Source organism: Salvelinus fontinalis, chromosome 19 (assembly GCF_029448725.1).
Source record: "Salvelinus fontinalis isolate EN_2023a chromosome 19, ASM2944872v1, whole genome shotgun sequence".
Classification (NCBI taxonomy): domain Eukaryota; kingdom Metazoa; phylum Chordata; class Actinopteri; order Salmoniformes; family Salmonidae; genus Salvelinus; species Salvelinus fontinalis.
Window position 1 is genome coordinate 39,998,821 of NC_074683.1, and position 18,184 is coordinate 40,017,004.

The window sequence follows — 18,184 nt, forward strand, 5'->3', positions numbered from 1 at the left end:
TCCTTACTGTCAGCTTTCCTACACTAGCCAGCTGACATGTGACTTACCATCTCGTTTCCTGAGGTTGTGGATTATGTTCCAAGCACTAACATCCCCAAAAACAGTTAGTCTGCACAATTATCCTATTTCCCATGTTTAAAAACCTTTTAGTGACCAAATCATCACCCCTACTATATTTTTCCATCAATAATGCTTAGAATGGTCTTCCTGACGGGCTGCCCCCAGGTGGTAAAGATAGGTAACAACATATCCGCAACGCTGATCCTCAACACAGCGGCCCCTCAGGAGTGCCCGCTCAGTCCCCTCCTGTACTCCCTGTTCACTCATGACTGCATGACCATATGACCAGGCACGACTCCAACACTATCATTCAATTTGCCGATGACACAACAGTGGTAGGCCTGATCACCGACAAAGATGAGACAGCCTATAGGGAGGAGGTCAGAGACCTGGACGTGTGGTGCCAGTGATCAAGACAAAGGAGATGATTGTGGACTACAGGAAAATGTGTACCGAGCATGCCCCCGTTCTCATCGACGTGGCTATAGTGGAGCTGGTTGAGAGCTTCAAGTTCCTTGGTGTCCACATCACAAACAAACTATCATGGTCCAAGCACACTAAGACAGTCATGAAGAGAGCACAACAAAGCCTATTCCCTCTCAGGAGACTGAAAAGATTTAGCATGGGTCCTCAGATCCTAAAAAAGTTCTACAGCTGCACCATCGAGAGCATCCTGACTGGTTGCATCACTGCCTGGTATTTGTAACTGCTCGGCCTCCGACCGCAAGGCACTACAGAGGGTAGTGAGTACGGCCCAGTACATCACTGGGGCCAAGCTTCCTGCCAATCAAGACCTCTATACCAGGCTGTGTTAGAGGAAGGCCCTAAAAATTGTCAAAGACTCCAGCCACCCTAGTCACAGACTGTTCCCTCTGCTACCGCACGAAAGCGGTACCGGACTGCCAAGTCTAGGTCCAAAAGATTGCTTAACAGCTTCTACCCCCAAGCCGTAAGACTGCTGACCAGCTAATCAAATGGCTACCCAGACTATTTGCATTGCCCCCCTCCTCTTTTACGGTGCTGCTACTCTCTGTTATTTATCTATGCATAGTCACTTTAACTCGACCTACATGTACATATTACCTCAATTACCTCGACTAACCGGTGCCCCCGCCCATTGACTCTGTACCGGTACACCCTGAATATAACCTTGCTATTGTTATTTTACTGCTGCTCTAATTATTTGTTACTATTATTTTTTACTGATCTATTTTTCACTTAACATTTATTTTTTCTTAAAACTGCATTGTTGGTAAGTAAGCATTTCACTGTAAGGTCCACACCTGATTGGCGCTTGTGACAAATAACATTTGATTTGATTTGATTTGGAGAAAATGTACCTTTTCTCTCATCTCTAACTATCAGTAAGGCTGAAGGACAGGCTAGCTGGGCACAGCAACATCCAATCCCGTATTACATTACATCATGCTTTCATTAATTATTTGTTTATCCAACCGTTTGTTCGTTTGTGTGCTCACGTTTGTGTGTGTGTGTGTGTGTGTGTGTGTGTGTGTGTGTGTGTGTGTGTGTGTGTGTGTGTGTGTGTGTGTGTGTGTGTGTGTGTGTGTGTGTGTGTGTGTGTGTGTGTGTGTGTGTGTGTGTGTGTGTGTGTGTGTGTGTGTGTGTGTGTGTGTGTGTGCAGAGAGATCCTGGGGAGGGGAGTTTCTGTCAGTAACTCAGGGATAAATAGAGAGGCAGAGCTCAGAGTTTGTCAGAAGGCGGACCTGACAGGGTCACACACAGGACCAAGCAGGAGAAGGACCTCAGCATTTTTACCTTTTATTACGAATGGAGAAACATGAAGATATTCAATACTGTTTTCAAGACGGAAATTCTTCTTGCAGAAAGGTTTTGCTATCAACATCTATCTACATAACACTGTACATCTTCTTCTCATTGATTTCAGCAGTTACAGTATTTTTGAATGTACTGGTGATTATCTCCATCTCTCACTTCAAGCAGCTCCACACTCCAACCAACCTGCTCATCCTCTCTCTGGCTGTGTCAGATCTCCTGGTGGGACTGATTGTGATACCAGTAATGACTGTAGCAATAATGGAACCATGCTGGGGTTTTGGGGAATATTTTTGTGTGTTTCATGGCTACATTGCTTGTTTATGTACTTCTTTATCTCTGGGCAGTTTGGTCTTGATATCTATTGACCGCTATGTTGCTGTGTGTGATCCCTTATTGTACCACTCTAAAATAACAACATCAAGAATGATGTGTTGTATATCCATTACCTGGTGTTGTTGTCTCATATACGATGCTGTTATTGTAAAAAACTTTGTAAATGTACAGATACCCAGTAGGTGTTTGACAGAATGTTTAACTGTAGCAATAACATCAAGTAATATCATTGATATTGTAATTACAATGGTTGTCCCATGCTCTATTATTATAACACTTTATATGAACATCTTTGTGGTGGCCACATCACAGGCCAGAAAGGTATTTTCTAAAGAGGCTGCCAGTGTGTCTGGTGTTAAAACTGTACAGGCAAATAAGTCTGAGAGAAAAGCAGCAAAAACTCTAGCTATTGTTGTTTTCACCTATCTCATTTGTTGGATGCCATCACTATTTCATTTCCTTTTTGTATCTTTTTTAAGTGAAAATGTTTTATCATTTATCATCAGCTTTCTGCCACTTGTTAATTCCCTAATTAATCCAATCATTTATGCTTTCTTTTATCCATGGTTCAAAGTGACAGCTAAACATATTTTAACTCTGAAGTTAAGGCGTTCATAGTTCCTATGTTTTATTCCTACATTTGACTAACATAGGTTTGACATAGTTACGTAATACAATTGTTGTAATTGCTTCTTTCATGTAGCAGTACAGTGACGTGACTTATCTCAGTGTTGTCATCATAGGTACATGTGGTGTTGATACAGAATGTTTTGGCTGGATTGGATTGGAATGACTAGGAGAAGGCATAAGAACGGATAAGCTTGTTTTAAAAAATACATTGTAGTAATTTAGGGTTGTATATTCCAAATACCAAAGCCTGTGTTTGTCTCCTAAAAGTACATTCCGAGGAGGTTATGAGTCATTCTATATGTTGTTTAACATCACCGTCTAGTGGCTGAATTGGGACACAATGCCTTTAACAAGTGTACTGAAGTTGAATTGTTCAATATTGCGCAATATCAGATCATGTCCAAGTCTATCTCAATGGTGTATTGTGTAAGTAGTTGATGGTAAAATGTGAGAATATGCAATTATGTGTAAGACTTTATAATGTTCAGTAATAAACTATTTGTAAGGAATTTACAGTTTTCTCACCATTTAATAATAATTACTCCCACATGTGTTAAATGTTAGTCAGCTAGGTATTCTCACATGTATAAATAGCTACTATATGCATTAATTATTCAACACAACAGTGCAGGAGACCACAGCAGACACTTGAACCTCAACATACTGGGTATGAACAGTACCACTACTCTCACTACATCACTGCTGCCAGGTCAGGGGTCACGCCAGAGCAGCTCTCTCAGAGGCTGTGGAGTCAGAATTAATATAGAGATTGGTAACACTTTATAATAACACTTTGTAATGAAGAATGTATAATGGATTAGTAAATCGTTTATTCATCATTCATGTATCATTGCTCCCACATTTGTTTTAGTAAGCTGGTTATTCACACATTTATAAACAACTTTTTTAGTATGTAAAAATTATTTATATGATCTCTCATCAGATGTTTAATAAATTAACGTATAAACCATTACCTGATCATTAGTAAAGTAGTTTTGCAGTCCCTAATCTAAAGTGAGGACTATTCATACTTTCTTAATACTATATAAATGTTTTGAACAGTGACCAGTGTAATTTATCACAAAAATATGGACATGCTATTGGTAGATATTCCAGCAGGACCAGACGCTCCTTAAGTTCTCACAATGACCTAGAACATATCAATGGTTAAACAATAAGCGCACAACACAGAGGATGTTAAAGGAAATATGTTAAACATTTTATTCCAAAACAGTCACACTGTTGTAGTAGTGTGCTGAAGGAAGTAATGTGTTTGTCTGAAAATGATGGCAGTAACTATCAAAACCAAAGTGTGGATTGCAGTCACTCATTAGAAATCAAATCACATTTCCTTTTGTATGGGTGACAAACATGTATTTATCAGATGTTATTGTGGGTGTAGCGAAATGCTTGTGCATCTAGTTCTGCCAGTGCAGCAATATCTAACAAGTAACATCTAACAAATTCACAACAAATACCTAATACACACAAATCTAAGTAAAGACTGGAATTTAGAATATATGAATATATGGACGAGCAATGTCAGAGATGCATAGACTAAGAGCAGTTCATACACTGTTTACAGGGTAAGGGAACCAATATATAAATGCATAAATTAAATGAACATTACATTTAAAGGGTTACTACCTTTAATACACTACAAAATCAAATCAAAATCTAATTTTATAGGCCACATAAACATATTTAGCAGACGTTATTGCGTAGTGAAATGCTTTTGTTCCTAGCTCCAACATTGCAGAAGTATCTAACAATTCACAACAATACACACAAGTCTAAAAGTAAAAGAATGGAATTAAGAAATATATAATTATTAGGACAAGCAATGTCTGAGTGGCATTGACAAAAAATACAGTAGAATACAGTATATACATATGAGATGAGTAAAATAGCATGTAAACATTATTAAAGTGACTACTGTTCCATTATTAAAATGACCAGTGATTCCATGTCTATGTACATAGGGCAGCATCCTCTAAGGTGCAGGGTTGAGTAACTGGGTGGTAGTCGGCTAGTGATGGCTATTTAACAGGCTGATGTCTTTGAGATAGAAGCTGTTTTTCAGTGTCTCGGTCACAGCTTTGATGCACCTGTACTTATCTCACCTTCTGGATGACAGCAGGGTGAACAGGTCGTGGCTCGGAAGGTTGTTGTCCTTGATGATCTTTTTAGCCATCCTGTGACATTGGGTACTGTAGGTGTCCTGGAGGGCAGGCAGGTTGCCCCCGGTGATGAGTTGGACCGCACCACCCTCTGGAGGGCCATAAGTATTCAGACCCTTTGCTATGAGACTAGAAATTGAGCTAAAGCGCATCCTGTTTCCATTGATCATCCTTGAAATGTTTCTACAACTTGATTGGAGTCCACCTGTGGTAGATTTAATTGATTGGACACAATTTGGGCTCCCGAGTGGTGGAGCGGTCTAAGGCACTGCATGTCAGTGCTAGATGTGTCACCGCAGACACCCTGGTTCAAATCCAGCTGTATCACAACTGGTCGTTATTGGGAGTCCCATAGGACGGCACACAATTGGCCCAGTGTCTTCTGGGTTTGGCTGGTTTAGGCCGTCATCGTAAATAATAATTTGTTCTTAACTGACTTAACTAGTTAAATATTATTATAAAGTGTTACCAATCTCTATATTCCTTCAGAGTAAACAGTAACTGAGAGAGCTGCTCTGGTGTGACCCCTGACCTGGCAGCAGTGATGTAGTGAGAGTAGTGGTAGTGAGAGTAGTAGTAATGTTCATACCCAGTATGTTGAAGTTGAACTGTCTGCTGTTGTCTCCTGCACTGTTGCGCCTAATCATTAATGCATATACTAGTAATTTATACATTTGAGAATACCTACCTGACTAACACTTAACATATTTGGGAGTAATGATTAATACAAGGTGAACAAACTGTAAATTCCTTACAAATGGTTTATTACTGAATGCTATAATAAAGTGTTACCCATAATTGCATATTCTTAAATTTGACCATCAACTTCTTACACAATACACCATTGAGATAGACTTGGATTTTATCTGATATCATGCATATTGTACATTTAAATTTGACTACATTTGTTGAAGGCATTGTGTCCCAAATCAGCCACTAGAGGGTAATGTTAAACATACATAATAACTCATGATGTTCTCAAAATGTACCTTTAGAATACTTAGATTCTATTTATCATTTAATAACATGAAACAACATGTTCTGAGTAAAGTAACATTTTTCATCCGAAAATGCTTTGATTTTGTCTACTAAAACCAAAGCGTGGATTGCAGTCACTTATTTGAGCAGTTCATGGACTGCTTACAGGGTAAGGAAACCAATATGTAAATACATAACTTACTGAACATTACAGTTCACAGCTTCTACCCCCAAGCCATAAGTCTGCTGAACAATTAATCAAATGGCCACCGGACTATTACATTGAAACCCCACCTCCTCCATTTGTTTTGTACACTGCTGCTGCTCGCTGTTTATTATCTATGTATAGTCACTTCACCCCTACCGACATGTACAAATTACCTCTAACCTGTACCCCCTCACACTGACTCGGTACCGGTATGCCCTGTATATGGCCTTGTTATTGTTATGATATTGTGTTACTTTTTATAGTTATTTTAGTTCATTTGGTAAATATTTTCTTAACTCTTCTTGAACTGCACTGTTGGTTAAAACCTTTACTTAACACCCATCCCGGATCCGGGAGCATCCTCATCAGTAAAAGCTGACTAGCATAGCCTAGCATAGCGCCACAAGTAAATAATAGCATATAAATATCATGAAATCACAATCCAATACAGCAAATGAAAGATAAACATCTTGTGAATCCAGCCATCATTTCCGATTTTTTAAATGTTTTACAGCGAAAACACAATATGTATTTCTATTAGCTAACCACAATAGCCAAAGACTCAACCGCATATTTTCACCATGTTTCTACCGCATAGGTAGCTATCACAAAACCGACCAAATAGAGATATAATTAGTCACTAACCAAGAAACAACTTCATCAGATGACAGTCTTATAACATGTTATACAATAACTGTATGTTTTGTTCGAAAATGTGCATATTTGAGGTATAAATCATAGTTTTACATTGCAGCTACCATCAAAAATATCACCAAAGCAGCCAGAATAATTACAGAGAGCAACGTGAAATACCTAAATACTCATCATAAAACATTTATGAAAAATACATGCTGTACAGCAAATGAAAGATAAACATCTTGTGAATCCAGCCAATATTTCTGATTTTTTAAGTGTTTTACAGCGAAAACACAATATAGCATTATATTAGCTTACCACAATAGCCAAAGACACAACCGCATTTATTCACCGCATAGATAGCATTCGCAAAAACCAGCAAAATATATAAAATTAATCACTAACCTTCACCAACTTCATCAGATGACAGTCTTATAACATCAGGTTATACAATACACTTATGTTTTGTTCGAAAATGTGCATATTTAGAGCTGCAAACCGTGGTTATACATTGTGAATATGTAGCATCGATTCACCAGAATGTCCGGAGCTATTTTGGACACTCACCTAATCTGACCAAAGAACTCATCATAAACTTTACTAAAAAATACTTGTTGTATGGCAAATGAAAGATACACTGGTTCTTAACTTCTTGAGAATACAGGGGGTGCTATTTTTCCATTAGCATAATTTGCTCTACAGATTAAACTGCCTCTTATTCAATTATTTCTCTTACTATATGCATATAAATAATACCATTGGAAAGAAAACAATCTCTAGTTTCTAAAACCGTTTCAATTTTGTCTCTGAGTGATACACAAGTCATTTGACAGCACTTTCCCTGACCAAGAAGTAGAATGCAAGAAGTCTATGCTCGCTTCAACGCTCTGCCTATATATGGTCATGACCCCTATGACCAGAAACACACTTCATTCGCCTTCCTCTGGGTGTCAAGAGGACGTCAGAGGAGAAATTCTTTGTTTATCTGGTACTGACGTGAAATAAGACCTATTTCTTTGGCGTGACCGACAACTTCCGGTTTTCTGATTCGCACGAGTTGGAGCTGCGATTGTGTACTGTTTTGCTGGCGTTATGGATGAAAACTATCTCCGTGTCGAATTTTGTTTGATACATGTGACCATATCATCGTAATGTATGTTTTTTCAATATAGTTTAATCAGATTATTTGAATTTTTTCGGGAGTTTTGTGGTGTTCCGTTGTCTGATTTTATTTACGTTTGAGAGATCCGTGCCACTCGACCAGTACCTGTGCTAAATGGAGTGGGAAAGGAACAATTCTGAACGGAACCAACGACTCATCTTGACAAAGGACACTTTGATCAACATTCTGATGAAAGATCAGCCATAGTAAGACCCAATTTACGATGTTATATCATATCTGTTGTGCATGTGAACTGGCCGTGGGCGCCTAGCCGAATCTGCCTGGTATAGCTATGCTAATTTAGCGCTACATTTTGTTTTCGTTATAAAACATTTAATAAATCTGAAATATTGTTTGGATTCACCAGATGTTGGGCTTTCAATATCTGTACGCTGTGTATTTTTCTGAAATGTTTTAAGATGAGTAATTCGTTATATGACGTTGGTCTCTGTAATTGTTCTGGCTGGGTCAGCACTATTTCAGATTGCAGCTGCAATGTAGAACTGTGATTTATACCTGAAAAATGCACATTTAAAAAAAAAAAAACTATGCTATACCATAAATATGTTATCAGACTGTCATCTTATGAAGTTGTTTCTTGGTTAGTGGCTATATATATTTTTATTTAGTCGAATTAGTGATAGCTACTGACGCAGGAAAAAACTGTTGGGAGTAAAAAAATCGTGTCCTTTACTAACGTGGTTAGCTAATAGATTTACATATTGTGTCTTCCCTGTAAAACATTTTAAAAATCTGAAATGGTGGCTTTATTCACAAGACCTGTATCTTTCATCTGGTGTCTTGGACTTGTGATTTAATGATATTTAGATGCTACAAGTTACTTGTGACGCTATGCTAGCTATGCTACTCAGTGGGGGGGGGGGGGGGGGTGGGGGGTGCTACCGGATCAGGGTTGGTGACTCGTGAGAAGTTAATGCAACCGCCGTGTTAGATTCTAAAAAATAACTTTACCATAACAAACAGCTTGCGTTATTGCGAGACAGCGCCCGCCAAAACGGCAGAGAATAGAAATAACATTTTCCACAGAAATACGAAATAACATCATAAATTGTTCTTACTTTTGCTGAGCTTCCATCAGAATCTTGTACAAGGAGTCCTATTTCCAGAATAAATCGTTGTTTGGTTTTAGAATGTCCTTTTCTCCTGTCGAATTCGTGCCACAATGCTAGCCAATGTTGATGACGTTCCCAGTTTCTCTCGACGCAAAGAACGGAAAACTCCAAAAGTCCCAATAAACGTTGAATAATCTGATAAAACTCGGTTGAAAAAACATACTTTACGACGTTATTATCACATGTATCAAATAAAATCAGAGCCGGAGATATTAGCCGTGTATACCGAACGCTTATCAGAAGACAATATGGGGGTGCTTCGCGCGCCTAGGTAGAGAAAGGAAATTCCTGACCTGCCACTCCAAAAGCTCTTGTTCGACCTCAGATCAAGCTAGACACCCCATTCCACCTTCCACTGCCTGTTGACGTCTACTGGAAGGCGTATGAGGTGCATGCATATCGATAAATATTAGGCAATTGAATAGGTAGGTCCTGAAACAGAGCCTCGTTTTCAGATTTTTCACTTCCTGTCTGGAAGTTTGCTGCAAAATGAGTTCTGTTTTACTCACAGATTTAATTTAAACAGTTTTAGAAACTTGAGAGTGTTTTCTATGCAATAGTAATAATAATATGCATATTGTATGATCTAGAATAGAGTACGAGGCCATTTAAATTGGGCTCGATTTTTTCCAAAGTGAAAATAGCGCCCCCCTATTGACAATAAGTTTTAAGGGCTTGTAAGTAAGCATTTCACAGTAAGGTCTACACTTGTTGTATTCAGCATTTCACAGTAAGGTCTCCACTTGTTGTATTCAGCATTTCACAGTAAGGTCTACACTTCTTGTATTTGGCACGTGACAAATAAAGTTTGATTTGACTTGATCAATAAGTCCATCGACAACGTCATCCCCACAGTGACCACACGTACATATCCCAACCAGGAGCCATGGATTACAGGGAACATCCGCACTGAGCTAAAGCCTAGAGCTACCTCTTTCAAGCTACCTCTTACACTAATCCGGACGATTGTAAGAAATCCCGCTATATCCTCAGACGAACCATCAAACAGGCAAATCGTCAATACAGTACTAAGATTGAATCCTACTACATCGGCTCTGACACTGTTTGAATGTGTCAGAGCTTGAAAACTATTACAGACTGCAAAGGGAAACCAGCCACGAGCTGCCCAGTGACGCGAGCCTATCAGACGAGCTAAATGCATTTTAGGCTCGCTTCGAGGCAAGCAACACTAAAGCATGCTTGAGAGTACCAGCCGATCCACACGACTGTGTGATCACGCTCTCGGTCTTTAAACAGGTCAACATTCACAAAGCCGCGGTGCCAGATGGACAACCAGGACGTGTACTCAAAGCATGCTCGGACCCAACTGGCAAGAGTCTTCACTGACATTTTCAACCTCTCCCTGATTGAGTCTGTAATACCTACATGTTTCACTCAGAGCAGCCTAGTACCTGGGCCCAAGGAAGCTAAGGTAACTTGCCTATATGATTACCGACCCGTAGCGCTCACGTCGGTAGCCATGAAGTGTTTTGAAAGGCTGGTCATGGCTCACATCAACACCATCATCCTGGAAACCCTAGACCCACTCCATTTCGCATACCGCCCCAACAGATAAACAAATAATGCAATCACAATCACACTCCACACTGCCCTTTCCCACCTTGACAAAATGTTGAACCCCACTACGACTACTCTCACTACATCACTATTAGTGCTGCCAGGTCAGGGGTCATGCGTCAAGACAGGGCTAAGATTGAATCGTACCACACCAGTTTCGACGCTCGTCTTATGTGGCAGGGCTTGCAAACTATTACACACTACAAAGGGAAGCACAGCCGCGAGCTGCCCAATGACACGAGCCTACCATACAAGCTAAATCACATTTATATTCGCTTCGAGGCAAGCAACACTGAGGCATGCATGAGAGCATCAGCTGTTCCGGATGACTGTGTGATCACGCTCTCCGTAGCCAACGTGAGTAAGACCTTTAAACAGGTCAACATTCACACGACTGCGGGGCTGATCAACTGGCAGGTGTCTTCATGGACATTTTCAACATGTCCCTGATTGAGTCTGTATTACCAAAATACTTCAAGCAGACCACCATAGTCCCTGTGGCCAAGACCACGAAGACAATCTGCCTAAATGACTACCGACCCGTAGCACTCACGTTCGTAGCCATGAAGTGCTTTGAAAGGCTGGTGATGGCTCACATCAACACAATTTGCAAATTCCAAGCATCGCATTGGGAGGAAACCTGGCACCATTCCTACGGTGAAGCATGGCGGTGGCAGCATCATGCTGTCCGGATGTTTTTCAGTGGAAGGGACTGAGAGACTAGTCAGGATAAAGGGAAGGATGAACGGAGCAAAGTACAGAGAGAGTTCCTTGATGAAAACCTGCCCCAGAGCTCTCAGGACCTCAGACGGGTCAAAGGTTCACCTTCCAAAAGAACAATGACCCTAAGCACACAGCCAAGACAATGCAGGAGTGGCTTCGGGACCAGTTTCTGAATGTGCTTGAATGGCCCAGCCAGAGCCCGGACTAGAACCTGACCGAACGTCTGTGGAGAGACCTTAAAATAGCTGTGCAGCGACTCTCCCCATTCTACCTGACCAAGCTTGAGAGGATCTGCAGAGAAGAATGGGAGAAATTCCCCAAATACAGGTGTGCCAAGCTTGTAGCGTCATACCCTGTAATCGATGGCAACAATCCTTCAACAAGGTACTGAGTACAGGGTCTGAATACTTAGGGCTCTCCACAGGGTGGTGCGGTCCAACGCATCACCGGGGGCAACCTGCCTGCCCTCCAGGAAACCAACAGTACCCAATGTCACAGGATGGCTAAAAAGATCATCAAGGACATCAACCTTCCGAGCCACGACCTGTTCACCCTGCTGTCATCCAGAAGGTGAGATAAGTACAGGTGCATCAAAGCTGTGACCGAGACACTGAAAAACAGCTACTATCTCATTGCCATCAGACTGTTAAATAGCCATCACTAGCCGACTACCACCCAGTTACTCAACTCTGCACCTTAAACGATGCTGCCCTATGTACATAGACATGGAATCCCTTGTCACTTTAATCATGGAACACTAGTCACTTTATTAATAATGTTTACATACTGCTTTACTCATCTCATATGTATATACTGTATTCTACTGTATTTTTGGTCAATGCCACTCAGACATTGCTTGTCCTAATATTTATATATTTCTTAATTCCATTCTTTTACTTTTAGATTTGTGTGTATTGTTGTGAATTGTTAGATACTTCTGCAATTTTGGAGCTAGGAACAAAAGCATTTCACTACACCCACAATAACCTCTGCTAAATATGTTTATGTGACCTATAAAATTAGATTTGATTTGATTTTGTAGTGTATTAAAGATATTAACCCTTTAAACGTAATGTTCAGTTAATTTATGCATTCATATATTGGTTCCCTTACCCTGTAAACAGTCTATGAACTGCTCTTAGTCTATGCCGCTCTGACATTGCTCATCCATATATGCATATATTCTTAATTCCATTCCTTTACTTAGATTTGTGTTTGTTAGGTATTTGTTGTGAAATTGTTAGATATTACTTGTTAGATATTGCTGCACTGTCAGAACTAGATGCACAAGCATTTCGCTATACCCGCAATAACATCTGATAAATACATGTTTGTGACCCATACAAAATGAAATGTGATTTGTTTTCTAATGAGTGACTGCAAACCACACTTTGGTTTTGGTAGTCACTGCCAACAAACAAGAATGTTATCATTTTCAGACAAACACATTACTTCCTTCAGCACACTACTACAACAGTGTGAATGTTTTGGAATAAAATGTTCAATATATTTCCTTTAACATCCTCTGTGTTGTGTGCTTATTGTTTAACCATAGATTTTTTCTAGGTCATTTTGAGAACCAATAGCATGTCCATCCATGTTTGTGATAAATTACACAGGTCACTGTTCAAAACATTTATAAAGTATTAGGATGTATGAATAGTCCTCACTTTAGATTAGGGACTGCAAAATGACTGTACTAATCATCAGTAAATGGTTTATAAGGATATTTATTAAACATCTTACGAATGATCTTCTGAATCATTATTATTTAATACTATGTTGTTTATAAATGTGTGAATAAATAGCATATTAAAACAAATGTGGGAGTATAACATGAATGATGATTAAATGTTTTACTATTCCATTACACATTCTTTATTACAAAGTGTTATTATAAAGTGTTAACAATCTCTATATTCATTCAGAGTAAACAGTATCTGAGAGAGCTGCTCTGGTGTGACCCCTGACCTGGCAGCAGAGATGTAGTGAGAGTAGTGGTAGTGTTCATACCCAGTATGTTGAGGTTGAAGTGTCTGCTGTGGTCTCCTGCACTGTTGTGTTGAATCATTGATGTATATACTGTAGTAGTTATTTATAAATGTGAGAAAGCCTAGCTGACTAAAATTTAACAAATGTGGGAGTAATGATTAAAAAAAGGTGAACAAACTGTAAATTCCTTACAAATAGTTTATTACCAAACATTATAAAGTGTTACCCATAATTGCATATTCTTTCATTTGACCATCAACTACTTACACATTACACCATTGAGTTATACGTTTATACACCATTGGAGTTATACACCATTGAGTTATACGTTTATACACCATTGGAGTTATACACCATTGAGTTATACGTTTATACACCATTGGAGTTATACACCATTGAGTTATACTTGGAAGTTATCTGATATCATATTGTACATAAAAATGTTACTACACTTGTTGAAGGCATTGTGTCCCAATTGAGCCACTAGAGGGTGATGATAAACATACATGATGACTCATGACGTCCTCAAAATGTACGTTTAGAATACTTACATACTAGTTATCATTAAATAACATTGAACAACCAAATACTTTGTTATTTGGAATATACAAACGAAAATGTCCACATAGTTTTTTTAGAAAACAAGCTTACTCCTTCTGTTGCCTTCTCCAAGTCATTCCATTCCAATCCAGACTAATTATTCTGTATCAACACTACATATATATATATGATAACAACACTGAGATAAATCATGTCAGTGTATTGTTACATGAAAGAAGCAATTACAACAATTGTATTACAAAACTATATTAAACTTATGTTTGTCAAACATAGGTTCAGAGTTAAAATATGTTTAGCTGTCCCTTTGAACCATGGATAAAAGAAAGCATAAATTATTGGATTGATAAAAGAATTAACAAGTGGTAGAAGACCGATGATAAATGATAAATTGTCACTTAAAAAAGACACAAGAAAGAAAGAAGAAAATAGAAATGGAATCCAACAAATGAAATAGGTGAAAACAACAATAGCTAGAGTTTTCGTTGCTTTTCTCTCAGACTTATTTGCCTGTACAGTTTTAACACCAGACACACTGGCAGCCTCTTTAGAAAATACATTTCTGGCCTGTGATCTGGCCACCACAAAGATTTTCACATAAAGTGTTATAATAATAGAGCACGGGACAACCGTTGTAATTACAAGGTCAATTATATTACTCCATGTTATTTCAACAGTGAAACATTCTTTCAAACACCTACTCGGTACCTGTACATTTACAAAAAATTGTATATTAGCAGCACGGTATATGATACAACAGCACCAGGTAATGGATATACAACACATGATTCTTGTTATTGTTATTTTAGAGTGGTACAATAAGGGATCACACACAGCAACATAGCGGTCAATAGATATCATAACCAAATTACCCAGAGATAAAGAAGTACATAAACAAGCAAAGTAGGCACACACACACACACACACACACACACACACACACACACACACACACACACACACACACACACACACACACACACACACACACACACACACACACACACACACACACACACACACACACACACACACACACACACACACACACACACACACACACAGACACACACAGACACACACACACCACCCCAACCAACAAAACATACTCAAGTGAACACACAAATTAACAAATGGTTGGATAAACAAATAATTTGTGAAAGCATGATGTAATGTATGAATGCATGACGGGTTTGGATGTTGCTGTGCCCACCTAGCCTGTCCTTCAACCTTATTGATCGTTAGAGATGAGAGAAAAGGTACTCAACTGAGCATTTTAATGGGGAAAATATAGTATTGGTGATGTTTTGGTCACTAAAAGACTAAATATGATAACTGTTTTGACTGACTGGTTTGGGTGATGTCAGTGCTCAGTTTGGAACATATTCCACAACCTCAGGAGTCATGACGGCACGCCACATGTCAGCTAGTCAGTGTTTAGGAAAGTTGACAGTAGTTAAGTTGATGAGATAGCATAAGTTTATGGTGTACATGTTTATAGCAAATGCAATCAAAATAGTGGAATTCCATAGGAACGTTCAATAGACTATAAAAATGTCGATCTGAACTGAATTATTAATAAATCCCTTGTCTGAGTCGTTGAATTGTGACTCCACTTTATCTCTCTACTGACATTTTGCCTGTTTGTGTCACACCCTGATCTGTTTCACCTATCTTTGTGATTGTGTCCACCCCCCTGTAGGTGTCGCCCTTCTTCCTCATTGTCCCCTGTGTATTTATACCTGTGTTTTCTGTCTGTCTGTGCCAGTTCGTCTTGCCAACCAGCGGTTTGTCTCAGCTCCTGCTTTTCTCCAGTCTCTATTTTTCTTGCCCTCCTGGTTTTGACCCTTGCCTGTCCTGTCTCTGAGCCTGCTTGCCTGACGACTCTGCCTGCCCCTGACCCTGAGCCTGCCTGCCGTAATGTACCTTTCCCCCACTTCTCTAGACTTTTGACCCCTGCCTGCCTTAACCTGTCTGTCTGCCTGCCCCTTTGGGATTTTTAAACTATTGGTTATCCAACGTGGTCCGCATCTGGGTCTTACCTTCATATCTGATAGTAGGAATTGGCCCTGACTGACCCAGCAGACCCGGACCAGCTGCCCAACGACATCTCCTCCTAAGGAGCCTCCATTGGTATGCATGAGGAATTGCTTCGTGGGCTGATGGGAGGGGGTTCAAACGTTGGCTGAGTGCCATGACCGGGTGTTGGACATGCTACATGAACAATTCAATTTAGCAGCACCGCCCCACCGGCCACTCCACCTTCCTTGAATCCCCGGGTTATATCCCCCGAAACTATTTAATGGAGAGCCGAGCACCTGTCGGGCGTTTTTTAGCAAAGATTGTCCTCATTTTCGAGCTTCAGCCCTCCTCCTTCCCCTCAGATCGCTCCAAAATAGCCTACCTCATCATGTTGATGTCTGAGAGGGCTCTCACCTGGGCTACCGCCGTATGGGAACAGCAGCCGGCCATATGCGTCAGCCTGGGGGGGGGGTTCGTGGGAGAGGTGAGGAAGGTTTTCGATGCCTCGTTCTCTAGAAGCTGCCCGGAGGCCAATCTAGCTCCGGCAGGAGTTACCCATGGATCTTGGCTCCCTCATCGCTTTGACCATCCACATCGATGGGAGATTGCTGGAATGACAGATGAGCAGGGAATTCGATGTCACTCGCTCGTCCAGAGATTTCACCTCGCCTTCGAGCCATCCTGGAAGTCCCCGACGGTCCCGTGGCCGAGAGCACCCAAGGTTTCCCGACCTTCCTCGAGAGTCACCGAAAAGGGCAGTGGCACTGTTTCCCGACACCATGCACCGTGCTGGACGTGCTCTCTATAGGTCGGGTCACCAATAACACCACTCCCATCAACCTACGTGTGTCAGTGAATCACAGCGAGACCATTCAGTTCCTGCTCATCAAGTCCCCCCAGATTCCAATGATGTTGGGATTCTCCTGACTCCAGCGACACATTCCACTCATCAACTGTTCTACGGGTGCTATGATGGGCTGGAGTCTGTTCTGCCATTCCCATTGTTTTGAAGTCGGTGCAACCTGCCCCAGGACGTCTTCCTTTGCTCTCGGAGGTGGTTCCAGACCTCTTTGCCATTCCCGCAGAGTACCAGGATCTTCCGAGAGTTGTTCAGCAAGGCCCGAGCCACTTCCCTTCCGCCACACAGCCCCTATGACTGCGGGATTGACCTTCTCCCTGGCACCACGCCGCCCCTGGGACGTCTGTACTCGCTGTTGGGACCAGAAACCAAGGCTATTGAGGACTACATTGGGGACTCCCTAGCTACAGGATTTATCCGTCCCTCCTCTTCTCCCGCTGGCTCAGGGTTCTTCTTCGTGTAGAAGAAGGACAAGACCCTGGGGCAGTGCATTGACTACCGGGGACTCAGTGACATCACTGTGAAAAACTGTTATCCGCTAACACTCATTTCCTCAGCCTTCGAGCTGCTCCAGGAGGCCACTGTCTTCTCCAAGCTGGATCTACGAAACGCCTATCAAATCAAATGTATTGGTCACATACATGGTTAGCAGATGTTAATGCAAGTGTAGCGAAATGCTTGTGCTTCTAGTTTCGACTATGCAGTAATATATAACAACAAATTAACAACAACTACCTGATACACACAAATTTGCAGGGATGAATAAGAGTATGTACATATAAATATATGGATGAGCGATGGCCGTGCATCTGTAAAGTTTGAGTGTTTTAGATGTCCAGCCAAATTTGCAGCGACCACGTTGTTTTGGGTCGGCCTCTGGGATAAGATCGCATGTCCAGGGTGGTGGTCCGATTAAAGGATCTGTTTCAGGAAAGACGTATTCCTGGTCATAATTATGGTAAGTTGACATAGCTTTTAGATCCAATAATTCTTCCCGGCTGTATGTAATAACACTTGAGATTTTCTGGGCTAACAATGTAAGAAATAACACATTACAAAACAAATAACTGCATAGTTTTCTCAGGACCTGAAGCGAGGCGACTTTCTCTGTCGGCACCATCGTTTTATCATCAAGGATAAGACCCTGCGGCCTGCTGCAGATACGAGGGGGATGAGTGGAAGACCGCCTTCAACCCAGCCAGCGGCCACAACAAATATCTGGTCATGCCATTTGGCCTCGCCAATGCCCCTGCTGTGTTCCAGGCTCTGTTGAACGATGTTCTCCGCGACATGCTGAACCGCTTCGTCTTCGTCTACATTGATGACATCCTCATC

At 40.8% G+C, this 18,184-nt stretch overlaps 2 protein-coding genes across 2 annotated transcripts in view; one reads left to right on the forward strand and one right to left on the reverse strand.

Moving 5' to 3' along the window:
- The window catches only part of LOC129816193 (trace amine-associated receptor 13c-like), a 34,115-nt gene extending 20,626 nt beyond the window's left edge, over positions 1-13,489 (reverse strand). The window contains exon 1 of the mRNA XM_055870432.1: positions 13,432-13,489. Within this exon, the coding sequence (XP_055726407.1) occupies positions 13,432-13,489 (58 nt within the window). The remainder of the gene's footprint in view (positions 1-13,431) is intronic.
- On the forward strand, positions 1,542-3,273 carry LOC129816726 (trace amine-associated receptor 13c-like). Its single transcript, XM_055871545.1, has one exon. The coding sequence runs from the start codon at positions 1,849-1,851 to the stop codon at positions 2,806-2,808; it is 960 nt and encodes a 319-aa protein (XP_055727520.1). The 5' UTR covers positions 1,542-1,848; the 3' UTR covers positions 2,809-3,273.
- Positions 13,490-18,184: the final 4,695 nt, after the last annotated feature.

What these genes read in the sequence shown, in the direction of transcription:
- LOC129816726 (XM_055871545.1), top strand. Translation starts at nt 1,849, where the DNA reads ATGGAGAAACATGAAGATATTCAATACTGTTTTCAAGACGGAAATTCT.